Source organism: Psammomys obesus, unplaced genomic scaffold, assembly GCF_907164565.1.
Source record: "Psammomys obesus unplaced genomic scaffold, mPsaObe1.curated_primary_1811, whole genome shotgun sequence".
NCBI classification, from domain to species: domain Eukaryota; kingdom Metazoa; phylum Chordata; class Mammalia; order Rodentia; family Muridae; genus Psammomys; species Psammomys obesus.
The window spans coordinates 1123011-1141404 of record NW_026590511.1 but is presented as its reverse complement, the minus strand read 5'-3'; the positions used below and the strand labels follow the sequence as shown (position 1 = coordinate 1141404).

The following is an 18394-nucleotide window of genomic DNA, read 5'->3' as shown; positions in this document are numbered from 1 at the left end:
ATCCAGACCCACCATCTTCTTGGGGACTGCTGGGCCCCTCGGGGTTGGGAGCAGCAGCCCTCCCACACCGCACGCAGCCAGGGCCCAGCTCCCGGGCCTCCCATGAGCCAGCCAGCTGGGTCCCTCTTTTTCCCTGGACCGGTTGGTTCCTTTACCAACCTATGGATGGTAAAGACCAGGCCCATGCTTGAGGATGGTTTTGTTTATTTTTTATTTTTTTTTTAAAAAAGCCCCTAAACTCTACGGCTTCAAGGAAGCGCCAGAGAAACATAAGTTCATTTCTGTACACGTTGTAAAGCAAGAACTCGGCTCCCGAGACCTGGCCCTCCCGTGGGACCGCCTCTCTGCTGCCCCGGGGCAGGGCGTTAAGGCGATTCTGTCCCGTGGGTGGGTCCCGCACGCAGGGACACCAGTCATGGCCGCCCTGGCTCCTGGGGGCCAGACCAGTCCCCGTGTGGTGAACTTCCCACGCTCCGCCCCGGCTTTGGTGCAGCGGTAGCGCCCGAGCCTCCCCTTTGGTGGCTAAGGCCTCGTGGCCTCTCCGTGTGACACCCATGCCCTGGGCCTGCCCCACTCGAGAAAATGGCCTTTGGATCGAGGGGGCAAGCTGTACTTTATGAGCTAACTGGGCGCAGCAGGGGCGGCGCGGTGCTTCTCTCCTGGTTTAAATAGTTAATGCTCTCCAAGGGGACGGTGAGACACGGGTGTAGAGATTTCTGCCCAAGTCCTGTGTGAAGGAAGCAACCCCAAGTCCCGGAAGATGGTGCCTGCACGTGGGCCAAGGAGCCCCACGCCACCCAGGACACTGCCACCTTCCTGGACACCCGCCTGGGATCCTGGACGCACCCACCCTCACTTGTGTCGCTGAAGCGATTTTCTCTTTCTCCTCTTGAAGAAGCAGCAGCACCTGCAGGGGCGACAAGGGCGGTGACCGGGAGCAAGGTGTGGGATGGTGACGGGGGCGTGGTGCCCAGCCCGGTCAGCCCCAGGCACACAGCACCCCGGGCCTTACTTGGTTTCATCCGCCACCTCCACCTCTGCGGGGGCCGCAATGGGGGCGTTGGAGTGGCCCGCGGTGGGGTCGTCCGTGTTCAGCTCTCCGTTGGTGGAGTTCAGCGCCTGGGAGGGCGGGGCCGATCAGGCCAGCTCTGCCAGCTGGGTCACGGCCCTCCGTCCCTCCGGGCCGCACCCCTAGGTCTGGCTCTCACCTGGTTCTTGCTGTGGGGCTGGGCTTTGTCGCGATGTGGTGGCTGGGAGGGCAGGTCAGCGTGGACCGTGCCGATGGGCGTTGGCTGCGGGAGCTTTTGTCAGGACGGGATGGAGCGGCAGGCGTCGCTGCAGCCCCAGGACAGTTCCTGACCCGCGCCCAGGCCCAGCCGCCCCTCCCTGCGGAGAGGCCGGCCCACCCCACCTAACCGCCGGGCTGGGAGGCCCCTCCACCCCACCCCGTCACCCGGGATCTCCGCCTGCGCCCTCCTGGCTCCAGTGTGGAGCGGGTCGGCTTGCCCATCCAGTGCGGGGCGTAACTCCGGGGGCGCCCACCCGGCGGACCCCGCCCGGGGCTCCACCCGCACACCCCTCCCGAGCTGAGTACTGACGGCTGCTCCCACATCACCTCCACGTACCAGGGGCTTCCCGGCCCAGTCGTACTCGTAGTCAAACACGTAGCCGCTGCGGTCGAAGAGGTCGGTGAACAGCTTCCTCAGGTAGTCGTAGTCGGGCTTCTCGAAGAAGTCCAGGCGCCGCACATAGCGCAAGTACGTGGCCATCTCCTCTGCGCAAAAGGAGGACGGGACGCGGTCACCCGGGGAGCTCGGCGGGGCGGGGCGGGGCGGGGCGCGGCCGAACGGCGGCTGTGGCCTCCTCACCCGGGAAGCTCTCGCACAGCACCTCGATGGGCGTGGCGCGCTTGGTGTCCCCGATCTTCTGGTAGCGTTCCTTCAGCGTGTCGGCCTGCGGGAGCGGCCCGTGAGCGCCGGCCCGCGCCCACGCCGCCCCGCCCCCGGGAGGCCCCGCCCACCTTGAGCCCCTGCCAGGGCAGACTGCCTCGCAGGAAGTACATGAACATGTGGCCCAGCGCCTCCAGGTCGTCCCGGCGGCTCTGCTCTGCGGGGGACAGCACGGCTCGGGCTCAGCCGCCCGCCCCGCCCGCCCGCCGGCCCCCCTCCCCCGCCCCGCCGCTCACCCTTGCCCAGGTGCGTGTTGATGCTCATGTAGCGCGCCGTGCCCGTCAGGCTCTTGTGCTCGCGGTAGGGGATGTGCTTCTTGGTCTCGGGGTCGATGTACTCCTTGGCCAGTCCGAAGTCGATGATGTGGATGGAGTGCTGCCGCTTGCTGCCCGGCCGCCCGACCAGGAAGTTCTCGGGCTTCACATCGCGGTAGATGAGGCTCTTGGTGTGCACGTACTCCATGCGCGAGATCTGGGGGGTGGGGGCCGGGTCAGCGGGCGTCGGCTCCCGGGCATCGGCTCCCCGCCCCGCCCCGCCCCCCGCCGCACCAGCTGGATGGCGATCATGAGCACCGTCTTCAGCGTGAAGGTGCGATCACACAGGTCGAACAGGTCCTCCAGGCTAGGCCCCAGCAGCTCCAGCACCATGGCGTTATACTTCCCGCACGGGCCGAAGTAGTAGACCTGAGGGACACCTTCTGCGAGAGAAGCACCCGAGCTGGAGCCCCTGCCCGCTCCGGAAGGGCAGCCCGCCCCCGGGGCGCGCCTCACCTGCCGTGCTGAGCTGCTTGTAGAAGCGGTACTCCAGGTGCAGCTGCGGGGCCCGGGACTTGATGGGCTCCTGCGGTACAAGGCACTATTAGCTAGGCCCTCTCCCCAGGCCTGGGACGCGCAGCGGGGCGTGGGGGGCACACTCACCAGCTTGATAGCCACGTACTCATTTGTATACAGGTTCTTTCCTGGGGAGGCAACAGGGGCCATCAGGGCTGCGGACTAGGGAGCCGCTCCACCCAGAACCCAGGGCCGCAATCTCCAGGGAGTGCTGTCAGAGCGGCTCCCGCCGCCCAGGAATCCCTGCCCCGCACCTCGCTCCTTGCATGCAGTCATGGGGAGATGCCTCCCTTGGGCCCCAGCAGGTCCTGACAGAGCCCCTCAATTGGACGCAGCCCCACAAAACCACACATAGTAAGTACCCAGATATCTGGCTGAGGCCCCCATGCTGCTGATCCCGTCCTGGTGAATCCAGCAGCAGGCTCAGCCTCTGTCAGTCAGCCTCTCCTGCCCTCTCCTGCCGGAGTCACATCTGCTGTCCTGGTGTCCCTTACACCAACCCCTCAGTATGCTGTGTTTACCTCAGCATCCCTAGTCACAAAGGCCACCCCAGGGCCACACCCCAGTGTTTTGCACCTGCCACCCCTGCAGGGAAAACATGCTCCAACCCTAGTGGCCCTGCACACAGCAGCAGGCAGAGCCACTGGGGTGGGTTCCCTGGCCAGGCTGCCTACAACTGCCTCGGCGGCTGTCGCGCCTCCGTCGCCGCCCAAGAGCTGATTCCCCAGCCACCCAGCAGGGCTGGCTGCTCCGTCCCTGCTTTCTTCCTGGAAGACTCCATCACAGCACCAGCCAAGCTGAGCGTGCACTGCTTGTGTCCACTGATGGTGATGGCCTCCTGTCTCCTGTGATCCACCAGACCATGCCAGGCTGTGGAAGGTGAGGCAGCTCAGTTTCTTCCAGGAGGCAGCTCGGGGTCGGGTCCTGTTCACCATGGGTACCCATCACCCGCAAGATATTTCGGCTCTCCTGGGTGAGCAGCCAATAGCTGTGCCTTGCCGGCACGCTGTGCTAGGCCAGCTGTTCTCTGTGAGGGTCTGTTCAGGTCTCTGCCCACTTCTCCCCAGACTGTGTCTCTATGGAGCCGTGGCTCACGCATACCGGGAAGTCTCCTCAGCGGCAGGTGTCCATGCCTGCCAGTGAGCAGGGGTCTCCAGCTTTAACCACTGCGGGCTCCCTCTCTTCTATGCCATTTCCCCAGGGGCTCTGCTGAAAATAGCTTCCGCTGATCCGGCCCTGCTCTTCTGCTGGCCTGCCTGGCCCCGAGCAAGTCTTGGGGGGGGGGGGCGCAGGTTCTCCGTGAGTGTGACAGGCACTGGCTGTTTTGATGGACGTCAGGCCCACACAGGCTGTGGAACACGGACATTCTGAGCCCACAGTGTGCAAGGGTGACCCTCCTTCTCTGTGAGACAGCATGCCTGGAGGCCAGCCACGGTGGCTCAGGGTAGCGCACTTGGCACGTATGCTAACCACAGGGTTCAAGCCCCCAGATCCACAGGGAAGCGGAAGAAGAGAAATGAGACTCCCAAAGTTGTCTCTGATGCCCACAGGGGTGTATGAATGTCTCTTCCTCAAATATACACGGTAATACTTTCTCTTAAATGTGTGTGGGGGGCGTCTGGGGAGAGGGCTCAGCGGCTAGGAGCACTGGCTGCTGTTTCAGAGGATCTAGGTTCAGTTCCCGGCACCCACATGGGGGCTCACAACAGTCCCCAACTGTGTGCAGTGGACAAAACGCCCACATACATCTAACAGTAGGTGTGGGCGCAAGCAGTCATGGCGGAGCACGCTTGATCCTGGCACATGGGAGGCAGAGGCAGGCGGATCTGAGTTTTGGCTACCTCCGTCTACACAGTGTGTTCCAGGAGGGCCAGGGCTACACGGTGGGGCTCTTTGGGGGTAGAGGGCACACAGAAAGGGATAGAATACGGCCCCATAATAATAAGAGGAAGAAAGTTGCACAGTCGTACGGGCTTCGATTCTCCCAATTTAATGAACAAATATAACGCTACAGATCCAAAGAGCTCAGTGGACCCAGGCCAGACAGAGACTTCGGAGTAAGGAAGGCATGTGGCGGGGCGGGGGTGTGTGTGTGTGAGGGCTCAAGCAGGGAGGCAGCTCACACTCACCCTAACTTGGGGGGGGAGAGGGAGGGGGACAGGCCCAGGCTGACCTGCACTTAGAAGATGCCCTGCCTCAGCATGCTCAGCTCAGAGCTGGCAACCCTGCGCATTGAGTGCCACCTTGCTCAGACTCCGGCAGGGAGGGCGGGCCCTGCATTCCCACAAAGGTCAAGGTGCGCACGCTGTGGGCACAGGCTCCACCCCAGCAGCGACGACAGGGCGCAGCCAGCACCTACACACAGTGTCTCACTCCACTCGGGCCCTGCACAGGACCTGGTGGAAAGCCTTTCAGGGCACCCCGCCCACGCCTCTGCACCCTTACTCTGTGTCTGAGATCGAGCTGGCGAGCTGCTGCCCTCCCAGAGGACAGGCCCCTCTACAGTGCTGCTGGCCACAAGCACATGCTCACACGCTCACGCCTGCCCATGGGCATGAGCCTCTGTTCAGGTTTGTTTTCTTTCTTTCTTCCTGTTCTTAAGGTTTTCGAGACAGGGGTAGCCCTGGCCGTCCTGGAACTCAGAAATCTGCCTGCCTCTGCCTCCCCAGGGATGGGATTAAAGGGGTGTGTGGCCGATGCTGCTTTCAAGGCCACAGTTTGGTGTCTCCACAGTGGAGGAACCATCTTTCGGCTGGGCCTCAGAAGCCAGCTGAAGCCGTTGGCTACAGGCAGAAGGCTCAGGCCTGAGACCACAGAGCATAGAGATGCAGAGGCTCCGAACCACAATGGGGTCTTGTGCATGCCTTGAGCAGGCCAGTGAGTGCAACAACCAACAAGCTCATGCCACAACTGTCCCCTCGGTGGCCGGACTCTGTCCTCCCTATCAACTGTTGCTCCTCACTGACCCAACAGTGGGTTTGGGGTGGAGAGTGACAGCTCTGGTAAAGCCCTCTCGGGATTCCCGGTGGCCAGTGTGCTCCTGGCAACACTTCCCCGGCCTGGCACTCCAGGGGGACCTGACGTAGCAGGTGGATGAGCTTTTTACACACAGGTCCTCATGGCCTGCACAGACAGGGCCAGACACTTAGGGGTCCCTTGGCCTCCCGGGCACCCAGGGGCTCGTGCCTGTCCGCCAAGCCTGCCACAATGGACACCCAAGGTCCAAGCAGCCAAAGGCTGCGCAACAGACACAAGCCGCTGGACAGCCAGAGGGGAGCACGCCGTGACCTCGCTGTGCAGCCTCTTCCCCTGCGGAGCGCCCAACAGGGCCAGGGCTCCTCCACCCCCCTGAAGGCCCAGCCAAACACGGAGACAATGCAGCAGGACTCACCTAGGCGAAGCTCTCCGAAGTTCCCACAGCCTATCTTCTTGCCGACTCGAAAGTTGGGGCCCACCATCAGGACCCCTGAGCTGGTCCCCGAACTTCGGACGCCGTGGTTGCTCCGGTTTGTGCCGGTCTTGGACATTCTCCGGCCCTCCTCCAACTCCCCCTTCCCTCCTTTCTTGTCAAAATCCATAAGTTTGTGGTACCCTGGCCTCTCCACGGTGACTCTGCCGTGAGATCCGAGTGCGAAACCTGAGCTCGCGCCCGGCCTAGTACACCATTGTGCCCGGTGGCCCTCGGCTCCCGGCTAGTGACACCAAGGTGTGCTTGCGGGCCCGGCCGCGGCGCTCATCTTGGTGGCCTCAGGGTCGCTTGCAGGGAGAGAAGACATTCTGCCAACAGATCCCGCCGCCTTAAATCTTGTGGCGCCCAGCTGTGAAGAAAGAGGCACAGGTCAGAGGACAGACTGTGTGAAATGCCCCTTCCTGGTGGGCTGGCTCACAAAGATCTCTGAAGGTCTGAGTAAGACTGCCAACATCCTGCCTGGGAAGGCCATCTGACCCTGTGAGACACACATGCCCTGCTGACTCCGGCAGAGGTCACAGCAAAGGCCACCACGCTGTGAGGGGAGGGGAAGCTGATACAGTTTGAGGCTGGAGTGGGTAGCTTGGGTGGAACGGCCATCGTCAAGTGGCAGAGGACACGTGGAAGCTAGAGTCGGGTGGGGACATCCAGGTCCAGGGGAAGAGGTGACCACAGATCCGCCCACACCAGGGCAGCCAAGACAAGGAAAGTGGCAAAGAAAACAGTGCCCACAGGGGACAGGAGCTACACCTGACCTACATCAGCAGGTGAAGAGATCCAGCCATGCAGACAGCCAGGGCACGCAGGTGCATGGCATGTAAACTGGGTGAACAAGGTGTACATGGTAGGCCCAGGTGCTGAGTGTCCACCCCTCCGCCCTGGGCTGGCCAGGCCAACCACACAGAAGGGCACAGCCAGCTGTAGAAGAGCCCAAGAATGGGCAGACAGATGGGAGACAGACGGAAGCCTGTCTCCAGGCTCTGACCTCTGCAGGAGCAGTACACAAAGCGCGGTGGCCTGGGCTCTGAGGCACCAGCCATAGCTGGGGTCATGTTTGTCTTGTGACCAGAACAGCCAAAGTGTCACACAGTGCAGGGTCCCGTGAAAGCCAGGCAGAGACACAGCCCTACCTCTCAAAGAAGGCGAGACCTCAGGTACCAGAGGCCACGGTGGGTCTCCCACACTTGCGCATTCCACGGCCTGCCAACCTCAGGCCTACAGGAACCACAACAGCCTGGACACAGCTGCTCTCTCACTCTAGCCAAAAGCCGCTGCACAGCCAACACCCAGCACAGCACCAGAAGCCGTGGCACTGTTGTGGCCCCACTGTCCAACTATACAGATTTGGAGCTCTGATCTGCACTCTAGTGTCGTATGTGCCCAAGCCATGGTTTTGTGTGCAGAAGTCCATGCATACAGGTCTTCCTGAATAGGTCTCCGGGGTCCTCCTGTCCCTGACTCCTTGGCACTGGTATTATAAACTTGGGCAACCACATACTTTTATTGACTAATATGAGACAGGGTCTGGCTGGCCTACGTTTCACTGTGTAGACCAGGCTGCCCTCGATCTCCCAGCCTCTGCCTCCTGAATGCTGTATGAAGGTGTGGCTGCCGTCTCCAGCCCAGGTCTCCACGCGTTCAAGGCAAGCACTTTACCAATGGAGGTTGGGTTTTGTTGTGTATCTGTGGGGGTTTTGTTTTTGAGACAAGCTCCTAGTCTACAGCCTAGGTTAGTCTTGAACTCTCAGCCACCTTCCTGCCTCAGAGACCTGAGTTCACACGTATATGCTACTACAGTCAGGCACGCAAGGGAATTCTCTTCCCCTGGGCCACATGTGGATGTGTGTACTCTCGGGCACGTTTGGATGGGCTGCCAGCCTGCTTCCCAGCTCAGCCTTGCAGCACCCCAATCCCCAGGCACTGGCAAGGCACTTGGGTCCCTCACCCTCCCAGCACCAGTCTAGGTGACTCGATGTTTGCTTGCTGACTGCTTTCACGTGTTGCTCCGCTGGGCTGCAGCCAGCAGCCGGTCTGCTGTAGTGAGCGAGCAAAGCACAGCGACTGCTGCACCATCCCAGCCATTCACTGATGGCCCCATACTGTGGCTCTCCTGCTGGGGCATAAGGGTGGTCAGCCTGGCTCCCCAGTGGAACAGTCCAACCTCCTTAAGCATACAACAGCGAGACTCTCCTCAAGATAAAGGGGACTCCTGGAAAAGCCCAGGCGGCCTGGGAGCGCTTCCAGCTCAGATTCACACTGCAAGGGCCCTGACCCTAGGGGTCCGTGTTCCACAGGCTACCAACACGCACCCCACCTAGGACACCCTCAAAAGCTACAGCCCAGCACCCTGGGACAAGATAGCCAACCTGAGGTCCCACCTGTCCCCACCGTGGACACCAGGGGAGGGGCTCCTAGCAGCTCTACAGAGGTCTCAACAGGCTGTCCCTCCCTCCTCACTGGGACACGGAGTACTAGCACTGGAGGAGGAAGGCATGCCCGGAAGGCTGATGCTCTGGGCTGCCAGTGCCGTGGGCCTCAAGGATGATGAGACAGGCGTAGATTAGGGCCTGCTCCAGGACCCGAGTGCCTCCAGGGGCTGGTGTGGAGGCGGGAGACTGACAGAGGCTGCACCAGGGCCAGGATGAGGGCTACGCAGCAAAGCATCTGCCCCTCACTCTTGCCTAGCAAGGGACACCCCTGGGCAGGCGTCACAGAAAGCTTCCTCTAGAGCCTCTGTGTCACAAACGTCCATGGTGGGATTCCCTTCTCATCGGGAAGCACTCACAGGGCTGCAGCTGCGGCTCGGCTGGCAGAGTGCTCCACCAAGCATACAGGTTATCTTCAACACATAAGCCAAATGACACCGACACACACACACACCCATCATCTCAACATGCAGGAGGTGGAGGCAGAAGGATCAGGAGTTCAAGGCCAGTCTAGGCTACATGAAACCCTTTCTCACAGGTAAGACTGAAGATTACCTCTGACAAATCTGATGACCCATGTCTCATCCTTGGGACCTACATGGTAGAAGGAGAGAAATGACCCCACAAGTTGCCCCGAGACCCTCATACACATGGGGCTCACAACCCCCCTATACGTGCTAGTTTCAAAAGCTACATGCACACGGGCACAAGAAGCACCCTCCGGGCTAGTCTCCTGGCCCCAGCACTCTGGCATCTGTCTGGGGGCAATGTCCAGGGACAGGGCCCAGGGCTCTAGCCTCAGCTCAGGGTGAGGAACTCAAATGCAGGTGAGGGTCATTCACAGGTAGTCAGGGGTGTGCAGGAAGCCAGCCCTTCCAAGCACTGATGTCCTGCTACAGAGCTGTGCACCCCTCAAGTACCCAGTCAGGACACCACCGACGGACCCCTGTGACCACAGCCTGGGGAGTCAGGTGTGGACCCTGCTCCCACAATGCTCAATGTCCCCAAGTGCACCCCTCCCCTGCAACCTATAAGTAAAGAGGCTTCCCTGGGATCCAGGGGGTGGGAGGGCTGGGCGAGGCAGGTGGCATCAGCACCCAGAGCGTGGACACCTTGCTGTGTCGGATGCCAGGTCCAGTACAGAGAAGTCCATGGCAGGGGAGAGGAGCCTCCACTATCACACATGGGCATGGGGCAGAGGTCATGAGGGGCAGCAGAGCCTGAGGCTCCAACAGAAAGTACCTAGATGGCGCTGGATCCCAGAGGGGACTGCCCTCTCTTCTGTGGAAGACAGGGATGGCCCACCATTCCTTCCTCAGCCTGGCTGGCTGGCTGCAAAGCTGTGACCTACAAAGCTGCCCACCACTTCCCACCACCGCCCTCGACCCTCACGAGGTGCCTTGGCTGTGTGTGCACCTATGATGTGTGCGGATCAAGATCCAGATGGCATACACACACAGACCACAGAGCCCTACACACACTGCCATCGCCAGCAGCAACAGCTAGCGCATGCTCTGTTGTGTGGGAGCTCAGGCCAGCTAAGATGTGCACAGTGGGAATGGGGCAGCTGCAGGGCTGGGCAGGAGGGATGGCAGAGGAAGGCAGGCTGGAAGAGGAAGCAGGCCCCACTACACTTTTGTGCCTTTGACCCATGGCCTTCCTGGGCCAGTAAGTGTGCTGCCCACATCCTGAGTGGGCATGGCAGCCAGATAAGATCAGAGAGCTGGCTGTCCATCTGCTGTCCCATGGACCCTACAGGACTGCTGGGGACACAATGGCCACTGCCTAGCTTATGTCAGTTCCATGGGGCCAGGGGAGGTGACTAGGTAAAGGACATAAAAGCTGGCCTGAGGACACCACGGCTGCCCCACACTCACAGGAAGAGCCACAGACAAGGGTATGTGGCAGTCAGCGGTGCCCAAGAGCGTGTGCAGATCACAGGAAACCCAACACTCCAACATGGAGGGCCAAGCAGCTGGGCTGTCCCAGGCACACCTGACTGTGTGTGGAGTGACCTGAGAGCCCGGAGAAGGGGAGGTGCCACTAGCCCTGGCCCTTGTTGAAGCCTGGAACTAAAAAGAGGCTGTGGAAGAAAGGCAGGGCTCCCTGGCCAGAAATAAACCTTCTCTGGCCTGACCCACAAGGCCCACCCAGAGCTCGATTTTTCACCCAAATGAGGCTGTCCCCAGGGGGTGAGCCCAGGCTTAGGGAAATGCTGGGCTGGCCTGGGCAAGGCTAGGCTAGCTACAGGGTGCTTACTGCTTAGGGAGCTGGCTGACAGCAGGCTGAACTCCCACCAGAGACACACAGCCCTCCTTGCAAGGCCCCAGCACGCACCTGCCCTGTTCTTTTTGGGGTCCCCCATCTTGCTGGGGACCTGGCTGCTCCTCTGCTGAAGGCCCCCAAGTCCCTTTCTGCATCTCCACTTAGTGATGTCACAGTCCCTGCCTGACGTCACTGGCAGTTCCTAGGCTAGACCAGGCACCCACCTTAGGGGACAAGCAGGGACAGCACGTGCCATGGGAGCCCTGCAGTAAGCGAGGCTCTGAGCTGCAGCCTTAGTGCTGCACCTGAGTGGAGAGCCAACAGGGATTTTCTTCCCCGTTCCTTGTACACCCAGGCTGTGGCACACCACGACTCCCAGGACTGAGAATCTTGGGAGACAGCTGGAGAAGTTTGGGGTGCAAGCCAAAACAGGAAAGAAGCCTGATCAACAAGGGGTTAGTGCCGCCTGGCCAGAGGGCAGCTGAGCATTAAGTTAGGATCTGAGGACTAGAAGAGGTACGCACCCATCCCAGGAGGTTGCTGGCCGAGGCCAAGGGGAGACCTTGAGACTCCTGCCCACACAAGATGGCTTCCCCTGCCCCTTGCCATGAATCACTGTCCCCAGAGGTGCAGGCAGAGTGGCTGGGGATGGAGTGGAAGCAGCATGGCGGTGGGCTCGGCTGGGAAGGGCAGTGGGGTCCCCTGTACGGCAGGAGTACAGAGGCTTGCTGTTCTGCTTGGACCTCACCAACACAACTCCGCAAGACCTGAGTGTGTGCTGTGTGGCAGTGAGGGTCAGCCCGCACTCAGCCACAGCAGCTGCAGAGTGGCTGTGGCGCTCAAGCACACTAACTCAGCTAACAGAGCCGGCACATGGAAGCTGCAGCCCAGAACCCTGACACCAGGTGCACAGGACGGGAGACGGGAGGTGACAGGCCTCTGAACAGCAAGGGCTACCACCCTGCTCTCTGCCTCTGATGTCCAGACATCTCCAAAGCATGAACTACAAAAAGGAGCCGGGCTGAAGGTGAAGCCAGGCGGGAAGTTCTTAAGTCTCACCTACCACTCACCAGTCAAAACTGAATGCCCGCCACAACAGCGCAAATGGCGTCCCCCTGGGAGCCCAGCTTCCGAGACTGAGGACCTCAGCCCCTCTGCACTCCTGTGGATTGCTAAGGGGACACAGAGACTCTTGGGATCCATGGGATCTCCTGACCCAGGTCTCAGCAAGGGTAACTGTTCCTAGGAGAATGTGTCTGAGGACACGGGGTGGCCATTACCACTAGGGGAGACCCAGCAAGGCGTGAGTAAAGGCTGTGGGTCCTGCTCACCAACCACCGGGCCTAGGGTGGAGCCAGGCAAAGTGCTCAGCCTCAGGGCTGTAGAAAGGCAGGAAAGCTGGTGTTACTGAGCACACGAAAATGGACATGGCCAGGCGCAGGCGCTGCCCATGGCCTACTGTGGGGTACTATCTGTGCTTTCCACAGCACAAGCCAGGGACAGGAGCACCAACAGTGCCCGTGGGACTCCGAGAACTCAGCCGCATGTCCCAACTCAGCAGCATACCGTGGAGTGAAGGGGAATTCTCCACTGGCAATTCTGTCACCAGTAATGGTCACCAAAAACTGACAGTTGATTATATTTTTGAAACAGAGTCTATGTAGCCCAGGCTGGCCTTCAATTTGCAGGGTGCCTCAGTCTCCAAGCACTGGAATTACAGGCACAAGCCAAGGTAGACTCCTGCACCAGGGGCTGGTGTCAAGGGCTGAGTGTCTTCCTGGGCAGCTCTCCACCTTATCTTGGGGCCTCGTCTCTCAGTGTGCCCCACCCGGCATCTAACGGGTGCTTGGAGACCTGAGCTTGGGGCAGGGCTCTGCCCACTGTCTTCCCCGGCACTTTTACCCTTGCTGGTCCTGAACCCCCAGCCCCCTGCCTCCCGGCCCTAAGTGTGGGGAAGACAGGTATAAGCCACCATACCTGGTCTTAACATTTTAGTAACAGTACACTGGGCAGGGGAGAGAAGCCCTGTACACTCTTACACAGGTGAAGGTGACCACGAACCTTAACTCTGAGGAGACACCTGTCCAGGAGGCACCTCACAAGCCTGGTTGTCAGCACTGCCTACCACTGTCGTGTGCAGAGGGCCCAGCGCACACACAGTCGCCACTGGATAGAGAGGCCAGTGCTGGGCGAAGCACAGGCTCCTGGCACCGGGGAAAGGCGGAGTGGGCCCCACCCAGGCCACACCTCTTCTCAGGGGCCCAATTCAACAGCCAAGAGCAGCATGCAGATTGCCCAGGAGTCCACAGGGGCGTGCCCCCACAGGAAGCACAAGCCGAAGCGAGTGAGAGAGGACAGGCCAGCACCTGGGACTGCACATTGCCTGCCAGCCTTGTGGGTCCCAGTGCCTAGGCAGCTGCAGACCCCAGGGGCTCCTGGCACAGCCTGCACGGTGGTCCTGCTTCCCATGTCCCTCCCCTAACCTGCAGACACACCTGACGACTTACAGGCCTAAGCTAGGGCTGCCTTTAGCTGCCCAGGAATGCCTCCATCTTTCCCACTCTAACCCCAGGAGAATATACACAGACCAAAAGCCCAGGAGCCAAGGAACTGAAGGCCACGGATACATGGAGGCCAGCCTAGGCTACCCCAGTAGTAGCCTTATAGCAGAGTCAAGGACAGTTTCACTGGATGTGGTGCCACAAACATGTCCCAGCATTCAGGAAGCTGAGGCAGACATGAGCTGAGGTAGGATCAGCCAGGACTATACATACCACGAGTTCAGGACAGCCTGGCTACAGAGTTGCAATGGGTCTCACAAAACAAAAAAGGGCTGCAGAGATGGCTGGCTCAGTGGGTCCTTAAGGTACTGTCCTCCACAAGCCTCACAACCCAAGTTTGACCCCTGGAAACAGCATCAATGTAAAAGAAGGCCACCACGATCTATACAGCAAGCTCCAGGACAGCCAGGGCTACACAGAGACCTGTGCATCAAAAAACAAACCAAAGTCCCTAAGTGCAAGAGAAGCTGCCCTCTGACCTCCACAGACACAAAGTGGCATGTGCTCTACATCCACGTGCACACCTGAGACACACAAAACCCCCCATCAAAGGAGCCAGGCACAGCAACCCCAGCACTCAAGAGATGGAAGTAGGAGGAGCAGGTGTTTAAGACCATCCTAATCCACCTGAGACCTTGTCTCAAAAACCGAAAATAAAAACAGCAAGATGGGTTTCTTCCCACGTGGCTCCAACTAGGTATGGCATGCCCTGGAGGGTCTCTGGGGAGTCAGTGATGGGCACCCTGGCTGGAGAATCACACCTCTGGGCCTTGCCAGGCTAGCGTTCTTTTGTCCCAGGTTTGTGCCCTGCTGTCACAGGCCTTCACAGGCCCTTGTGGACACCCTTGTTCCTGGCTGCACTCAGTGTGAGGCTGCATGCTGCCACTGGACCCTGGCTGGTGTTAGAGGCTCTAAAAGAGCTGTCATTTAAGAGGATGTGACCTCAATCTGTCTTGGCCTGGTGGCGCTGAGCTGTCTGAGGGGCGAGGGTTGTAGCAAGGCCAGAACAATATGAAGGCGTGCTCCAGGGGGTGAATGGCCCCTTGACCACTGGATTCTTTCAGAGAGGACACTCACAACACCTAGCCTCTAATGGCAGCACTGACCCAGGGTGCAGCTGGGCATCACCCAGTCCCCCCAATATCACTGGGCGCTAGGGGCTTCCCTGAGGACTGGGGACCAGTATCTGTTTGGGCTCCCAGGGGGCCTCATGGGGCAGTGGGCACAAACATGGGGCGAGAGACGACACATGGGCACATCTGACAGCTGCAGGTCTCTGCCACCTGGCTCTCTGCCGCCTGTTCCGGGTGTCCTGTGCTCCCTCAGCCTAGGACACAGTCTCCTGTGACAGTGCAGTGTGTGGGACAGAGCACAGAGGGAAGGGATTCGTAGGGTCTGATAGTCCAACATCCCTAAACACCTGGGATCCTGTCCCACCCAAGAGTCAGCAGCCAGAGGCCATCTCCTCAGCTGACCAGGAGGCCACCCACACTCCACACAGACTTCTGCATTCCAGTAGCTGAGTGGAGACCTGTTGGAGTTCCCGACCCCAAACCTTGAGGTTGAGCCCCTTGCTGTGCCCACAGTGTGACTGACAACTCTTGGGGACCAGGATGGGGACAACCTTGACTGAGGTCCCTACATAAGTACTACTGCCCAGTCTCTGGAAGTAACAGAGGTGACAAGGCGTGGATAGGATAGCAAAGAAACGGTGCGTCCTCCCAATCCCAGAGGGCCACGCAAGGTGCGTTTTCTCAGGGCACAGCCAACACCTCTGTGAGTCTCATGCCTAGGGCTGCGCCAGCTCTGACCAACAGGCTCTCAGACACAGACTTCCTGGGGCGCTGGCTGGCAAGCTGATGCCCTGCCTACAAGGACAAGGCTTGGGTCCAGCAGGAGCATGGCCACCAAGCTGGTAGACGGCAGATGTATGGGGGAGCCTGGATGAAGCCCTGGCCACTTCCCCACTGTGACCCAGGCCCAGGCCTCTCAGGTTAAAGCCTCCTTCTGTAGCCCAGATTATAAAAAAGCCACCGGCCTGCCCCATGCCATCACGACACCAAAGGCCACACTACATGTGGCCCTTACCACAGCCGGGCTTACAGTCCTGCCTCTCCTCACCTCCCTCATCTGGCCTAGCACACAGCCATGGGCAGGCCATACCATCCCCAGCCCCTTGTAGAAAGCATACTGGCTACTGCTTGCTGGTGGAAGGGACCTGGGGTGGCTCTGTGTGGACCCTAGTGCAGGAGGGTGCACTAGAATAAACACCGCCTCTCCTGCAGCACAGCGTCTGTCCTGCCTGGGTGTGCGGATACCATCCTCAGCCTGTGTCCCGGGTGAGCACCCCTCGCTCCTCAGCTCCCCACGGACACCGAGTAGCCCCTCCCTGCATCTGTCTGGCGCGCCACATGTTTGTTCCGACTCACAAATGGGCATGCTGCACCCCCAAATCCAGGATGGGTGTGTGGAAGCAGTTCAATCACCAAGAGCCTCACCTGCACCCTTCTGCTGCACAACTACTCTATGATTAAGGAGGAGGAGTCACAGGTAATTCAAAGACATTAATTCCACACCCTGGTGGGCAGCGCTGGCGGCCTGGCCTCTAGAACATGCTTGGAGCCCACAGTAACCACCCCATGTGAAGTCAAAACAGACAGAGGCCACATCTCCCAGCGGGCCCGGCAATACACGAGGCATGCTCAAAGCAGCCCTGCTGGTGACAGGGGCACACAGATACCAGACCTCGGCCCATTTGCCTGCATTGGGCCCTAGAGCCTTGGCTAGCTTCAGAACCCCGGTATATGGCCCTCCCTGGGGGTCCTCAGCTCTCTTGCTCAGTCCCTCAGGGCCCCTTCCACTGGCTCCCAGGGACTCTCCAGGCCTCCAGCTTTGTGGGGACTGAAGAGTGTCTGTCCAGCCTGGAGACTCATGGCAGGCACTGTGTGCCTGTGATCTCCTGGAAAGCCCACCAGCCAGTTCCACACCGCTCCGGTGGAAAGACAACTGCAGAGACCATCCTTCTCTACACCAAAAGCAAGCCCTCAGGACAGGCGAGGAGTCCAGGCATAGTGTGTCCCCCACACCTGACGCGCTCAGCACAGTCCCTGTGGGCAGCTGGCATTTCTCCAATACCAACAACCAGAGTCCCCAGGCCACAGACAACCACCGAGGCTACCTGACGAAGACCCCATCAGCCCTGAGGGATAGGCTGGGTGAGCAGACTGCAACCCACAGAGGACACAGACACATCTCCCGGCCTCCACCTACACACCACCCAGACTGCTTCCTGAAAACTGCTATCCGGAGGCCAAGATGAAAACCAGCTGCCCCCAACCCAGAAGCCTAGGACGACACAGAAGAGCCCTCCCGGCAGGCATTCTCAGCGTTCCTGTCTCTTATTGAAAAGTCACCCGTGGACAAAGTTGCGGCAGAGACGGACAGGCAGGGGATCCAGCTGCCTGCTCAGACATCTCTCACCCCTCCTGCCTTGATCCCTGTGTTTCCGGAAAACAAAGCCGGTGGCCAGAGCGGAAGGGGGAGGGCCCAGGCAGCTGAGCCCAGAGTTCCCAAGCAGCTCCCTGCAACAGGTCCCCCCAACGCCTACACAGGACCCTCTGTGCCTGTCCCCAAGCCCCCAGCTCTTCTCTCCCAACAAACCATCAGGACCACAAACAGTGCAGCGTGAACATCAGGGAGAAGGGCAGGAAGTGCGGAGGAACAAGGAGCAGGGCCCAGAAGGGAGGAGGCCCAGGTGGACGGGTCTGCGGACAAGAAAGGGACACAGCGAGACACGGAGAAAACCGTGGGGGTTGCAGGTGGGCTTAACACCTGGGAAGGAGGTACAGGAAATTGAGAGGACAGAGCGCAGGCACACGGATGAGGTCAGAGTGTGAGGGAACAGAGGCAGAATGAGGAGTCCCGGGAAGAGGGTGACCGGAAGTGCGGGCGCCTGGAAAACAGTAAACACGGTAACTTAGGGCTCTGAGAGCCACCTCAGAGGTGGAGTCAAAGAGTGAGGGATACTGAGGCAGGGTGACCGGAAGTGGGGGTAGCGTGGTGCAGAGCACCAATCGGGAACCACGGGGTGGGACGATGCTCGCCCTGGTGCGGAGATGGGGTCAACCGGGGTCAGTGGGGGTCACGGGGTCGCGGCGCGGCGGGAGTGGGGCGCGGCCGGTCGTGCGCGCGCAACATTACCTGCGCCCCGCCTGGGGCCCGCGGGCGGCGGCGGCCGAGCTCAGCAGCGCGGCGTCCCCCGCTCCGGGCCCCGCGCACGTTCGCGCTCCGGCTCGGGCCCCCGATCCGGCTCCCGCGCTGCCGGGGCCGGCCTCGGCATGTTCGGCGGAGAGGGCCGGGCTCCGCCGCTCCGCCGCGCCCGCTCCGCGGAGCCCCCGCGCGCCTTACGCCGACAGCGTCGGCCAGCGGGGGGGCGGCGGCCTGAGCGCACTACTGCGCAGGCGCGACCAGGCCGCTAGAGGCGTGCGCGTGCTGCGTCACAGCGCAGGGCGTGGCCTTGAGGCGGGGAACGTGGCTTTACGACAATGTAGGCTTGGTATCTGAGGAGGGCGCTGAGCTTTACGACTCTCAGAGCTGTGGCTTGGAGGCGAGCGCGGGGCTTTACGACAGTGTGAGGGCGTGGCTTGAAGGTGGGCGCGGAACTTTAACCACAAGGTAGGGGAGTGGCCATGAGGTAGGGGGAGCGCTTTACGATGGGTTGGGGGCGTGGCCTAGTGACAGGGCGGAGCTTAACCACACTAGGGCGTAGGTTGGAGGCAGAAGCCGAGCGTTACCCTAACGCAGGGGCGTGGCCGAGTAGCGGTCACGCCGTTTTGCGATGGCGCCTGTGGGTAGGGGGCCGCCGCGCTTTGTGGACAAGCCGAGGACGCCCCTG

At 60.6% G+C, this 18394-nt stretch overlaps 1 protein-coding gene across 3 annotated transcripts; it reads right to left on the bottom strand.

Annotated features, from left to right (window-relative positions):
* Positions 1–187: 187 nt before the first annotated feature.
* Csnk1g2 (casein kinase 1 gamma 2) lies at positions 188–17940 on the bottom strand. 3 transcript variants are annotated; one of them, XM_055607709.1, is made up of 12 exons: positions 17701–17940; positions 6171–6597; positions 2867–2907; positions 2720–2789; positions 2498–2646; positions 2186–2420; positions 2021–2106; positions 1869–1953; positions 1626–1774; positions 1209–1301; positions 1013–1119; positions 188–907 (listed from the first exon to the last, which is right to left on the bottom strand). In XM_055607709.1, exons 2-12 carry the CDS (start codon positions 6355–6357, stop codon positions 853–855), a joined length of 1257 nt encoding a protein of 418 aa, XP_055463684.1. In that variant the 5' UTR covers positions 6358–6597; positions 17701–17940; the 3' UTR covers positions 188–852. The 3 variants fall into 3 exon arrangements, with proteins under 3 accessions (XP_055463684.1, XP_055463686.1, XP_055463685.1); XM_055607711.1 differs by having other exon boundaries at positions 1209–1292; positions 2498–2643; positions 17701–17939; XM_055607710.1 differs by having other exon boundaries at positions 1209–1292; positions 17701–17938.
* Between the last annotated feature and the right edge of the window lie 454 nt (positions 17941–18394).